At 46.6% G+C, this 14,361-nt stretch overlaps 1 protein-coding gene across 4 annotated transcripts in view; it reads left to right on the top strand.

Annotated features, from left to right (window-relative positions):
* Positions 1-14,361, top strand: part of LOC146057955 (cilia- and flagella-associated protein 337-like) — a 91,158-nt gene that overhangs the window by 65,638 nt on the left and 11,159 nt on the right. For all 4 annotated transcript variants that reach the window (XM_083169837.1, XM_083169836.1, XM_083169838.1 and 1 more), the window contains exons 19-22: positions 1,494-1,586; positions 1,668-1,726; positions 2,429-2,570; positions 2,765-2,804. In XM_083169837.1, the coding sequence (XP_083025963.1) occupies positions 1,494-1,586; positions 1,668-1,726; positions 2,429-2,570; positions 2,765-2,804 (334 nt within the window). The remainder of the gene's footprint in view (positions 1-1,493; positions 1,587-1,667; positions 1,727-2,428; positions 2,571-2,764; positions 2,805-14,361) is intronic.

Raw genomic sequence — 14,361 nt, 5'->3', positions numbered from 1 at the left:
TAATATAGGGAAGGGCCCAAGGTTATGTGGAGCTCTGAGAAGCTCTATCCTCTTGAGAGTCATGGGGGTACATTTACTAAGATGGAAGTTCCAGTTTAGTCCAAGCTTGGTTAAAGACATATACATAATACATAACTAGGACTGACTGCTCTCCCCCATCACAGACAGTGAGTACAATGTCACAGCTACAGTAGTGTGCGCCTAACAGCCCATACACACTAGTTAGTAGATTATCTTTCCAATCCAGAGGCGTAACTAATAATTGTGCGCCCCCCTGCCGAAAATGCAGGGGGGCGCCCCCCCCTAAAAATAAATAAAAACAAGCAGCGGGGAGCCGTGGCGTGCAGGGGGGGGGGGGGGGGTTGAGGGGAGAGAGCGTGTGTGTGTGTGTGTGTGTGTGTATGTGTGTGTTTGTGTGCGTGTGTATTTTACCTTGGGCCGCATCCGTCCGCGCCGGGTCCCGGCTCTCCCGGCTACTGCTGCTAACGAAAGTGACACTTGGAAAATAGCTGCCCCCAAACAGCAGACGAAAAACTGTCTGCGGTATGGGGGCAGCCATTTTCCAAGTGTCACTTTTTGTATCAGTGAGAGCAGCGCTGCGGCAATAGCCGGGAGAGCTGGGACCCGGACGGTGCACACAGGCAGCCAGACAGTGACTGTCGTCCCGCAGCCCCCCCCGGCGCCCACATACCCTCAGTGCCTCCCCGCCACGGCGGGGGCTGCAGGACGATAGTTACGCCTCTGTTCCAATCTGGCTGGTTGGAATGAAAATCTGGAAATTTCTGGGAACAAATTACAATGAACCGTTTGCTCCCGAACACTGGGAAATGGACAAAAGCAGTCATCTGCATAAAGGCCCATACACACTACGAGATATTGGCATCAATCTCATTCTGAAAGGGGCTTCTGAACGATATTGATGGCAATATCTTCTACTTTGCATGCCTAATATATTTAACAATGCGCCCCCCTGCATTGTGTTGGCATCTTTCGGACACGCAGGTCAATCGGCCAATATTGCTCATGCCATTTGCACCCATCGTTCAGTGTGGATGCACAAAACATTTCATGGTCAACTCAAGGGAAATTGTTCACCAATATCTTTCGTGTTTCATATCTTTTAGTGTGTATGGGCCTTAAATTGAATAATTTGTTCGTAGGACCGATTTGTGTCTGTTTTCCATGTTTAGGAGCAAATGGTCAATTGTTATTTGCTCCCAAAAATGTCCAGATTTTCATTCCAACCAGCCAGATTGGAAAGATAATTTTCTAGTGTGTATGGGCCTTTACTTAGAATCAGGCCAAGCGAGTTGCCCCTAAAGCAGATGTTGGCTCTATAATAGAATAGCTTTGTTACAGCTTGCTGTAGTGGCATAACAATGATTAATTATTTGCTTCTAATATTGCTGCGACTACAAGTACTGACCAGAAGCTGTATATTGCTGTACAGTACTAGTCAGTGGTCTAACATTAGGAAATGTTTTCTGCCACAGCAACAGAGAACACTATCAGCAAGATCATGTATCTGGCAAAGCGGACAATGAATCTACATGTTGCCGCGTCTCTGGTCTCCAATGGGCCGCTAGGTAAGGTATTACACAATTCAAGGGATTGCAATACCAATCTGCTCTTATGGTGAAGTAAAACACAGTTTTTATGTTTTAAAGGCACAGTCAATTTTTGGAGTGTATTCAACGGAGGAACACTTAAAGCGAGTTTTAAACCAGTAAGTGTCCGTCTTACACGTTTTGCTTACTACTGTTTCAGCCCACACATTGTTGCCACAACTGTGCTGTGTGCACTTTAATCACTATAATAGAAATGTATTTTTTAAATGATCAAATAATTCTAAAAGTATTGCTTAACCCCTTCCCGACATTTGACGTACATTTACGTCATGGTCGGGATGTACTTCCCGACACATGGCATAAATGTACGTCATGACTTGTAACTGTCACCGCGTCTAGAGACGCGGTGACAGAGGGACGATGTCTGCTGTCCCTAACAGCCCAGGGCTCTTCCGGCACTCAACGTCCAGGGATGGGGAAGCTTGTGGTGACCCCACTCTCTCAGTGACCCAATGCATAATAAGTCTCTCCTAGCTGTGGCATCACCCTGCTGGCTGTTGGAGCCTGGTGTTGGTTCCAAAATATGGGGGACCCCTACATTCCCATCCCCCCCCATATTTTTGAAACTAGGACAGGTCCAAGAGCCCGGTGCTGATTTTTGAAATACAGGAGGACCTGTCTATAGGGGGCCTTTTAGAAAGAGCTTTCTGAAAGATATCTCTCACTTTATCTTCTAGTGTGTATGGGGCTTAATAGTCGGATTAATATCACCACTAATATCCCCATTTTCTAAGTCAGCCATTAGTTCTACAGGTCTGAATAAAGCCCTAATACAGTATATGTTTCTTTTCTTCCTTTAGTCCAAGATTGGGACCCACATCAGTAGCCTTGCAGTGAATAGTACTAACACACTGCTATATATGGCAGATGACATGGGCTACATCTACGTCTATGATATTACAGACTATGCTGTACACGGGCCAGAAAAAGATCCACCAAAGTGTAAGTGGACATGTTTATTCCGCATAATGCTGTATTGGGTCACATGTCAGGTATGGAACATGAAATAACCCGTAATGCTGTTTATTGGACATAACTTGATGATTTATTATTATTATTACTACTAACCTATAACATGAATGACCTAGAACACACATACATGTTACATACTATGTCCAAATGTTTTCTTTCTGTAGGCATTGGTCAGTGGAAGGCTCATACAGACAGCATCACAATGTGAGTAACATTTGTTGTACTTCTTACATACATATATATTGTTAGGGTAAGATAGATTTTATGTGAATAACCTGCAGGGCTGCTCTGGTCTGAGCCTGGTGGCTGGGGCACTGAAGGGGGTGATTTGAGGGGCTGCCTCGTTCTGAGCCTGGTGGCTGGGGCACTGAAGGGGGTGATTTGCGGGGCTGCCCCGGTCTGAGCCTGATGGCTGGGGCACTGAAGGGGGTGATTTGCGGGGCTGCCCTGGTCTGAGCCTGATGGCTGGAGCACTGAAGGGGGTGAAACGTTGTGTCCTTGGTCCTGTAGGAGGGTCAGGAGCCAATATATGGGGAAATTTACTAAAGGTAGGTTCTATACTATACGCAGGTCTGATTTCATTCGATTCCGATTGATCGGGCTCATATATTGTATGAAATCAGATTCCTGTGCGGATCAGACTGGATCCTGTAGATCATACGTGCAGCAAGTATGATGTATCGGAATCGGATCATCGGTGGCCCTAAAAAGCATGCAAAATGTATCGCACCCGATTCCCCTTGAACTCCTACAGTAGCTCCCCGGAAGTTCTTTTGCATGCGATTTTCTGCATGTAAAAAATTTCACAGAAAGTGTAAAGTCAAAAGGAGCCCTCCCGGGGAGCTCAAGGGAAAACAGGTCCGACTTGTCAGTCATACAAGTCAGACCTGTGATTGGAGGCCTTAAGATGGGAGTTCTATTGAAGATGGGGGGAAGTGGGATGTAATAGGATGAGAGATTCAGAAAGTGAGAGATTTGGTAAGAAATCTCGTTTTTTTTTTTTACAGCGGCAATCATTTACACTGCAAAACCAGTTTGATTTTGCAGTGTAAATGATTGCCGCTTTAAAAAACTGGAGATTTCTTACCAAATCTCTCACTTTCTGAATCTCTCATCCTATTAAATTTCACCCGGGATGTTGCCCATAGCAACCAGACAGATTCTATCTATTATCTTCTAGAACAGGGGTGTCAAACTCAAATTCATCAGGGGCCGCATCAGCAGTTTGGTCACCCTGAAAGGGCCAGTTATATCTGTAGGTCCCCCTGTATAATTATAATGCCATGACACCACAGGCTGCTCCCCCTGTATAATATAAAATGAATGCCATGACACCACAGGCTGTTCCCCCTGTATAATAATAATGCCATGACACCACAGACTGCTCCCCCTGTATAATATAATAAAAGTAATGCCATGACACATAAATGATTATAAAGGAGGAGCAGCCTGTGGTGTCATGGCATTATTATTATTATACACGGGGACACTTTAGGAAACAGCAGATATATAAAGGGATTTTTGTAAGAACTTACCGTTCGAATCCCTTTCTCTGATATGGTCCTGGTGACACAGCTCAACACTGGGATGTAGGAGGGTCCGAAGGAGCCAGGCACCTATCCTAAAGTTTTAGAGGGTAGGCTCCTCCCCTACTGCATCCCTGGACTCTTCAGTTCAATCTTTCAAAGCCACTGGAATACATAACTCAGTACAAACGCCTGCACATATTATATGCACATTTTATAACAGAAAACTGTTAACTTTTAACCATTTTAACATGAACATCATGAAACTTCTGGCATACTTACTGAGCGTAAGGGAGGGATCGCTGTGTCACCAGGACCATATCAGAGAAAGGGATTCGAACGGTAAGTTCTTACAAAAATCCCTTTTTCTCTTTCAATGGTCCTGGTGACACAGCTCAACACTGGGACGTTCCAGAGCCGGTCCTTTGGGAGGGTACGCTCAGGTCTGCAGCTCCCAGCACTGCTCGCCCGAATGATGCGTCCTCCGACGCGAACTCATGGAATCTATAGAATTTGGCAAATGTGTGAACAGATGACCAAGTGGCAGCTCTGCAAACCTGCTCAGCTGTGGCCCCATGTCGAACCGCCCAAGAGGTGGCAACTGACCTGGTGGTATGCGCATTTATTTTGGCCGGTACTGGTCTACCCACTTTGGTGTATGCAAAGGCTATCACAGACCGCAACCACCTAGCAATAGTCTGCTTAGATGCAGGCCAACCAATTTTGTGTACGTCGTACAATACCAACAATGTGTCAGTCTTCCTCACACTCTTCACTCTGTCCACATATATGCGTAAGGCACGCACAACATCCAAAGTTCTCAACTTGTCCCTTTTCTTAGAACCCTCTGGGGGTTGAAACACAGGTAGAACTATCTCCTGATTTAAATGGAAGGTAGATACCACCTTCGGTAAAAACTGAGGCACTGTTCTTAAAACAGCCCTGTCATCATGAAAAATTAAGAAGGGAGATTTACATGACAAAGCTCCCAATTCTGAAACTCTTTTAGCAGATGCTACTGCTAACAAAAACACTAGCTTCCACGTGAGAAACTTAAAGTCAGCCGACCTTAAAGGTTCAAAAGGTGCCTTTTGAAGGCATTCCAAAACCAGTGATAGATCCCAAGGTGCTACTGGTTGCTTGTATGGAGGTTTCAACCTGGATACTCCTTGTAAAAAGGTTTGAATTTCCGGCAAAATGGCTATCTTTTTCTGGAAATAGATGGACAAGGCCGAAATCTGCACCTTCAGTGACTGAAGACTTAGGCCCGATGAAAAACCATCTTGTAAAAATTCCATCATTCTTGATAGCTTAAAATGAGATGTATGAGCCTTTCTTCTCTCACACCATCGAATGTAAGTCTTCCAGACTCTATAATAATTTGCCGAAGATACAGCTTTTCTGGCTTTTATCATCGTCTGTACTACTGCCTCAGAAAACCCTTTTCTTTTCAAAATGGTGGTTTCAATAGCCAGGCCGTCAAAATCAATCGATCTGAATCCAGGTGATTGAATGGGCCTTGTCTTAGAAGGTCTGGTCTCAGAGGTAGACGCCATGAGTCCACAGACAACCTCTGAAGCCTCGAGTACCAGGATCTCCTTGGCCAATCTGGGGCCACTAAGATCACTGGAACCTTCTGCCCCTGTATTTTCTTCAGAAGTCTCGGTAACATTGGTACTGGTGGGAATGCATAAAGGAGATCTCCCTGCCAGTGAATAGTCATGGCATCCACTGCCTCCGCTAGTGGATCCCTTGTTCTGGCATAGAACCTGGGCACTTGACGGTTGATCCTGGATGCCATCAGGTCCACATCCGGAGTTCCCCACATCGAAGTGATTTGTTGAAACACCTGAGGGTGTAAGCTCCATTCCCCTTCCTTGAGCTCCTCCCTGCTCAGGAAGTCGGCTTCTATATTCTCTATTCCTGGGATGAATATAGCCGATACAGCTGGAACATTCTGTTCCGCCCATAGGAAGATTCTGGATACCTCCCACATGGCCAATCTGCTGCGTGTACCTCCCTGGTGATTCAGATACGCCACAGCTGTGGCATTGTCGGTCTGAATCCTCAAAGGGAGGTTCTGTAACCTGTCTCCCGCCAAGGAAATCACTTTCCAGACAGCTCTCAGCTCCAAGATGTTGATTGGTAACGCTGATTCCTCTGCCGTCCACAGGCCCTGAAGCCTGAGATCCAGGACTATTGCCCCCCAGCCCCTGAGATTGGCGTCGGTAGTTACTATCAACCAGTCCCAGGTCTGTAATGACCGACCCCACTGAAGGGAATCTACTTCTGTCCACCATTTCAAGGATTCTCGGGTGTCCGAAGACAGCACTATCATCTCGGATTTCATGGTCAAAGTGTTTCCTGACCAGGCTGACAAAATGTTCCATTGGAACCTCCGAGAGTGGAACCTGGCAAATTGAAGCGTCTCGAATGACGCCACCATCTACCCCAGGAGCTTGAGGCACCTCCATACTGAAATGCTCTGAGCCCTGAGAATCTCCTGGACTAGGGTGACCAGATCCCTGGCCTTTACCTCCGGGAGGAATACCCGATGAAGATGGGTGTCCAGTATGACTCCCAAGAACTGGAGCCTTTGTGACGGTACCAACTGAGATTTTTGCAAATTTAAAATCCAGCCGTGAGCCTGCAAAAAACTGATGGCCTCTGCCAAGTGACTCTGCAGCATGGCTGCTGACTCTGCTTTGAACAGGAGATCGTCCAAATAGGGTATTACTGTGATTCCCCTGAGCCTGAGCACCGCCGCCATTACTGACATTATCTTTGTGAATACCCTTGGCGCGGTTGCTAGCCCAAAGGGTAACGCCCGGAATTGTAAATGCAGGTCTCCTATGGCAAACCTCAACAAGGTCTGATGCTCCGGGTGTATAGGAACGTGCAAATATGCGTCCTGGACATCCATGGACGCCAAAAATTCTCCCTGGTCCAGACTCAGGAGTACTGACCGTAGGGACTCCATTTTGAAATGGTCTACCCATAAATGAACATTTAGGGATTTCAAATTTAGTATTGGTCTGAAAGACCCGTCTGGTTTGGGCACCAGGAACAGCGTGGAGTAAAAGCCTTTCTTCCACTCTGCCCTGGGGACTGGTGTAACCACCCCTTTTTCCAAAAGGGAGTGAGCTGCTCTCACAAGAGCTGTACGCAGCCGTGCCTCCTTTGGTAAGGATGTGGGGATGAACCTCTTCGGAGGCGGCCCTCTGCAAGGGATTTTGTAACCCTGTGTTATAATATCTAACACCCAGGCATCCTGGCCTAGAGAAGCCCAAGCGTCCCTGAAGAGTGTGAGACGCCCCCCCACTTTTGTCACTGTCGGGCGAAGCCCCTGACAGTCATGCAGAGGGTTTATCCTCTCCTTTTGTGGCAGGCTTCTTGTGAAAAGAGCCAAATTTTGACTTTTGTGTCTTGCCTCTAGAGGACTGAAACCTTCCCCTGAAAGACTGTCCTCGAAAGGACGCACCACCTCTAGGGGAGGGCCGAAAGGACGGCTTAAAAGCAGAAAATCTGGACGTCTGCTTTGCTGAGGAGGCCGGCAGGAATGTACTTTTGCCGCCCGTGGCCTGTTTTATAATCTCCTCTAATTCGGTACCAAAGAGTACCTTTCCTTTGAAGGCTAATGTTTCCAGAGCCTTCTTGGACTCATTGTCTGCTTCCCAGGCTTTAAGCCAAAGCACTCTCCTGGCATTAATGGAGACTGTGGACACTCTGGTTGCCATTTTAATAGCTTCCTCCTCTGCTTCCACTGCATATTCTGCCGCTGCCTTAATCTTTTCTGCAAGCAGTAATGCTCCAGGGTCAGCCTGCAGCATGGTGCATAATTCACCAGCCCACTCTATCATGGCCTTAGAGACCCAGGCTGAAGCAATAAGGGGCCGTAAGGTAAACCCCACTCCTTCAAAGATAGCTTTGAGGTTTCCCTCCAGCTTTTTATCCACAGAATCTTTAAAAGCTGCACCGCCCTGTACTGGCAATACAGTAGCCTTGGACAAACGTGCCACTGAAGCGTCCACAACTGGGACCTTTTCCCAGAGCTCCGCATGAGACTCTGGCATGGGGTACAGACTAAGGAATCGCTTAGGCATCTGAAGCCTCTTATCAGGAGTTTTCCAAGCCCCTTCTAACAATTCCTGTAACCCCTCATCTGAAGGAAAAGTAACAGCCTCCTTCCGCTGTCGCTTAAAAACACCTTTAACAGGAGTCTTATCCTCCACAGACAGCTTTAAAGCCTGCTTCACAGCTACAATGAGATCCTCTATACCAGCAGCAGAGTTCTCTTCCAAATCATCACCCTGATCCCAGGGGATGTCAGTATACTCTCCTTCCTCTTCATCTACCACAGTAGTTAAAGCATAAGACCTTCTAGGGGTCCCTGCCACATCATCCATTTTGTCCAGCATTTCACTGAACCTGTTGATCCCTTTAGCAGTATCCTGCATCACCTGAATCAGTGCAGGATCTGCCTGGGTAAGAGGCAAGGAGCCGGACGACTGCTGAGATGATGGCATAGGTCTCTGTGATTCTACCAGCCCATCACTCTGCCTGTCCAAAAGCTGCACCAAAGCGTTTACTGACCTGCCTAGGGCCCTGGCCCACGCAGGTTCCATCTGCTCTGCCCTATGGGGTTCACTGCCCATGGGTCTCACATCAGCGCAAGTAATACATAAGCCCCCCTTGGCCATCTGCTCAGGGACAAACTTTTGTGTGCAAACATTGCACGCGCTCAGTGCACTGAGGGCTCCCTCCCCCAAAACCACAGCCTGATGCTCAGACATGATGCAAGTGATAAATGTATATCTATCAGTATACACAGTGCAAACAATGTACAAGCGTTTATACAGAGGCAATGCACCCAGTCACTTATCTGTCTGTTGGTTTCAACTGCGGGGAAGCGATGCCCAGGAAATCCAAGTCACTCTGCCAGGATCAGTAAGCCAGCTCAGCTCCGCTGCAAGCGTTCTGAAAGGCGCCAAAGTCAGAGTGAAGGAAGAGACCACAGGTCCCTGCTGCTGCGGGGTCCGTGACCTTTTGGCGCCAACCACCCCCAGCCAGCCGCTCCTTAGGTAGGATTTCCTAGTTCCAGTGTCTCCCCCTCAACTGGGGATCACTTGGAACATGCCTGTCACAACGCTGCTGCCTCTCATCTAGGAGCTCAGCGTGTAAGCTCCGCATAAAATGGCCGCCGCCATCACGGAGCGCCTGTCCCCCATGATCCCCACCTAAATGTGGAGCCGGTTTCAGGGTACTCCGGAGCCCAGGCAGCCTTTTAGAAAAGGCTATCAGCGCTGCACAGGGAGACCAGACAGTGTCTCCCCTGTGCACAGTGAGCTGACAGGACGCGCTTCTGTCAGCTCCTGCTGTGCTAGCAGTGTGAGGATTCACTATGAGAATCCTCACACTGTGCCTACCTAGCTAGGGTAAAAGTTAATAAAACAATAAAAATCCCCTAACTACTCTAATTCTTCGGCTGCTCCTGCAGCCCTTTAGAATAGCACCCACTCCAGTGGGCACCTAACACGAACTGAAGAGTCCAGGGATGCAGTAGGGGAGGAGCCTACCCTCTAAAACTTTAGGATAGGTGCCTGGCTCCTTCGGACCCTCCTACATCCCAGTGTTGAGCTGTGTCACCAGGACCATTGAAAGAGAAATATATTTTTTTTTTATTGTGAGTGTGATCCTCATCCTCACTTACTGTTTCTCCGTCTGTCCTGCAGCTGCTGCGGCTTCCAGCTTTTCTTCACTGCTTGCTGCGGCCACACTGTCCCCGACTCCCGGTCCAGCTTCCCTGCCTGCTCCTACTTCTCTACAGACGCATGGGTGGGCGGCGTCATCGTCATGATGTCCCCACCCAGTGTCTGTCACTGCCGGGCATCAGAGGGAACAGGCAGCCGGGCCCTCCTCCACGTAGCCGTGGAGGCCGGCGGCCATGTTTCTGTAGCCGCATACATATGTGCCTACAGGAACATGGCCGCCGACAGTGGAGGAACAGGTAAGGCGGACGTGGACGCGGCCCGCAGCACTCCTGTTTTAGATACACTGCCCCTGCGTGCTATCTCCTCGCGCGGGCCACATGACGAGGTCTGGCGGGCCGGATTTGGCCCGCGGGCCTTGTGTTTGACACCCGTGTTCTAGAAGGTGCTAAATAAATAGAACTAAAATTAATAGAACTCACATATTAGTACATCAACCCCATAGACTTTGCTAGGAATAAATCTGCTTTTCTAAAATTAATTCCCAAAATGTTTGCTGCGCTGAAACCTTCCTGGATAGGTTTGCGATCTTTAATGCTTATGATTAGTTCTGCATGATGTCATATTAAGGGAATTATCTCAAAATGATATTAATAGTCCCTAAGTACTTGGAAGAGTTCCCAGGTTTGTGTTTCCTGTCAGCATAATCTAGTTAGCGATCTGTTGTAAACACTTCCTACCAGGCACGCATCTGCAAATAACAGCACATGCAGTTGTTCTAGGGAAAAGATGGCATTCTGTGTAACCTCTTGATTAGATTTCTGGATTGGGAATTCGCCTGCAAATCCATTAGCAAGCCGCACACTATTGAATGATTCTCCCAATGTGCACAGTCTGTGCGTAGCCTGGGACTTACTCAGCGGCTGCGATGGAAACAGGCCGATCGTGGCTGGAGCTGACATCACATTCCCTCCCTCCAAATGTCTGGGCACATCTACATTTTCCCTGACATTCCCATAAAATGGGCCACTTGACACCCCCAAATGCCGGCTTCATGCCAATCTTCGGAACGGGCAGAGATTAAAAAAAGTAGCAGGCTTTCATCTCAGGATGGCCTTGCGCATATGTAATATGGGCCAAAGACATGCACAGTCTATTGATAATCACACGGCCTGCGAATTAGAAGCCATGCAATCAGGTCTGAATTAGGCTCAGTATTACAATCAGTGGCTTTGCTTCTCCTTACCTGTCTGACCAGGGGGTCTGCAGATCTCTCCTGCTAATCTCCTGGTGACTGATGGATAACATTACCGGGAGGCAGGGCTTAGGTCAGGCGTCAGTGGCTGTAGGGCTTAGGTTCCAGGGGTGGGGCTTAACTCTAAATCTGCTGAACAAGCTGGCTTCTATGGACTGCACCAGCTGCAGCCCATAGAGGGCAGATAGGACTGATATTACAGCAGGGTAGTGGCTTCACATTGGAAGCGTTCTCTGCTATCAAAGATGGACTGGCAGACTCAGGGGAAGAAAACAACCCCCATGCCCCGGGACTGCCTCCTTTCTTACTCGGGGGCATATGGATTAAGTCTTGTAAAGTGATAAAGTTGAAGGTGATAACACACCAGCTTAACAACTCTTAACTGTCATTTTTCAAACACATCTGATTGGCTGGTGTGTTATAACCTTCCATATCACCGCTTTATCACTTTACCAGGCTTAATACATCTGCCCCACTATTAGTATTTGCTATGCTGTGGCTGTCCATCCCTCAGATACCATAAATGGTTGTACAAACTTGCACCACCTTTTAATCAACCATAAAGCTTTTTATATGGAAAGAATACAGCCAAATCGCAAGATTTTGTCTAGTTCCCACCATCCCCTTTTCCTGAGTCTAAAGGTGACTATGGTCACTATTCTCTCACCAGGATGTATGTATTGCATGTGATCCTGTTCCCCGCCACTGGGAGGGGGTCCAGGTTGGATGTGCAGGCAGGACCAACCTAAGACTCTGATGCACAAGGGCCACGCATCGGATTGGATCCAATGTCAAACACATGCAATTTTTACCACACAAATTTTTCAAGTGGAGACCCTATAGCGCTTGTAACAAAAAATATATACACAGTACTTCCCTTTTAAGATCTTATAGGACAAATGGATGGAACAGAAGATCCTTGTAGTCAATTTTTCATTGATGATGATTCATGCAAAACAATAGAAACAGAGGGATCATGTAATTGATAATCTGTCCATACAATAAGTGGGTTAATACACCCGTGCAGGTAAGCGGGATTCTGTGCAGCTGTTTTTCCTCCACCGATAAATGGAATATGTAGGTGAGCGTACCCAGACTCACATCAAAGATGTGGCAGTTAAACACATCAAGGTATCTTTTAGTTTGCGTACCCCAACTCACACTGTGTGGATGTAGTATTCGCACATAAAGGTATCTTTAAATGGGGAAGATAAACGATGTAACCAAAGGGGATGCGTACCCCAACTCACTGAAAAAAAAGCTGTGCCATTCACATCAATGTATCTTTCAGACCACTCGGTAAATGGATCATAAAAACTTTAATGTCTTCCACATCCAGAAGTACATATCATACAAGGTAAAATGAAATAAAAACAAAGTAATCACTGTGACTGCCGGGTAGAAGGAAAGATGGTGAAATGTGGAATTCTACAACCTGGGGGGTCTTCCGGATGATCCACCAGGCAGAGTCTTCAACCAAGGTCCCGAGCTAGATGGCAGCAGTCAGCAAGCAATCACCTTCCTCTGATCACACAACGCGTTTCGATCCGCTCTGGGATCTTTTTCAAGTGTACAGAGGTGTAACTAACATGGGGTTTATATACCCAAGGTACAGGAAGAAGGGAAACTTCCTGTTCCTGTATTCCATAAAATGTTCAAACTTTAAAAAATACAAAATACATATATATCCAATAGTGGCGCCTTAGCGCTTAATACCTGGACAGATCTATGATCAAATATCCTTGAGAGGTGGTTAGGGAATAAACCAATAAGTTAAATAATGCAAGACGCGACACCGGAAGTTATGTGCGTTCCATTGCACTTACTTCCGCGTGTCATCCAGCCCGGTCATAGAACGGAGCTGTCGCGCGTCATAATGGAGCGCCGCAGCGCTCAATTGAAGCGTCCGGCGTCCAAGTGAATAGAACGTCAATGCGGTGCGTTCCAAAGCCCCCGCTTCCGCGTTCCAAGCACCAGATAGTGCAGCGCGTCATACTGGTGCGCTGTGGTGCTTGTAGATGACATATGCGTTCCAGCGCTCCGGACATTAAAGTGCATATGTATGCGTGTCAGCGCATCTTGGGCATAAAATCAAGGATGGATGATCATGATATATATAAATAACATGTGGTCATGTACAGCAGATTATGAACTTACAATAGGATAAAATATTTACAATGGTGGCACAAGAAAAAAACAACGTAATTAGCAGCAATAATACAGTGTGCACAGCAGTACAATACATAAATATTAAATAGCATAGCTAATGTGGTCCGTTTTCCTCCAGGCATTTCATAAGATACACTAAAAAGAAAGAGAGAAAAAGTGCCTCAGAATATACATACAGTAAAACATGTCATAGGAACCATTTTAATTCAAAGTCACTATTGTGACCACCTGTTGACAAAGTTTTAAATTTAAAAATGTATTCCATTTCTGCTTTGGCCAATTTGCTTGCCACATCCTTATCTTTTAGATCTGTAGAGACAGTTTTTAGACCAAAGAATCCAGAAATATATGTCGGGGAACAATTATGTACTGCTTTAAAATGGGCAGACAATGCATGCGCTTCAACTCCTTTTTTTATATTGCGCAATTTTTACAGATTTCACCAAATTTCTTAGACTGATCCGTCAGAATCGGGTGATATCTGCCCCAATCGCATAAGTGTATGGGGGCCTTAAGCTTGATAGAGATAGTTAGCTAAGATAGATAGATGGATATGAGTGCCAGGTCTGTGAGCCGACGCAATCCCTGAAGATTAAGGGCCAGATGAACTAAGCTTCAAAAGTGATAAAATGGAGAGTGATAAACAACCAACCAATCAGCTCCTGCCTGACATTTTTCACACACAGTCTGTGACATGGCAGGTAGATGCTGTTTGGCTGTTTTTTTTATAACTCTCCATTTTATCACTTTTGCAGCTTAGTGCATCTGGCCCATAGTGTGTAGATTCAAAGTGACTGTAATTTAAATTAAAAGACAAAAAAATATTGGTTTTGCCACTTAAATTATTTTTAATTTAAATCTACAGCCTTCATTATGGAGATACTATTATAGTTTGCAGAACTAGCATACTATTATATATAATCATACTTCATTAACAGAGCATTATGATGGCGGCCTAGGCGCTATACAGCTCGGCGGGTATGTGTTCCAGTGTGATAACTGTACTGTCTCTACTTATATTGACACCACCTGGCTGCTGCAACGACCAATGGCACCGCTGATGGTTGCCTAGGCGCTGCGCAGCTCGGCAGGCATGTGACCCC

Source organism: Crinia signifera, chromosome 2 (assembly GCF_055691185.1).
Source record: "Crinia signifera chromosome 2, ASM5569118v1, whole genome shotgun sequence".
Taxonomy (NCBI): Eukaryota; Metazoa; Chordata; class Amphibia; order Anura; family Myobatrachidae; genus Crinia; species Crinia signifera.
Note: the sequence above shows the minus strand (reverse complement) of the source record. Positions and strands in the feature narration are given on the sequence as shown.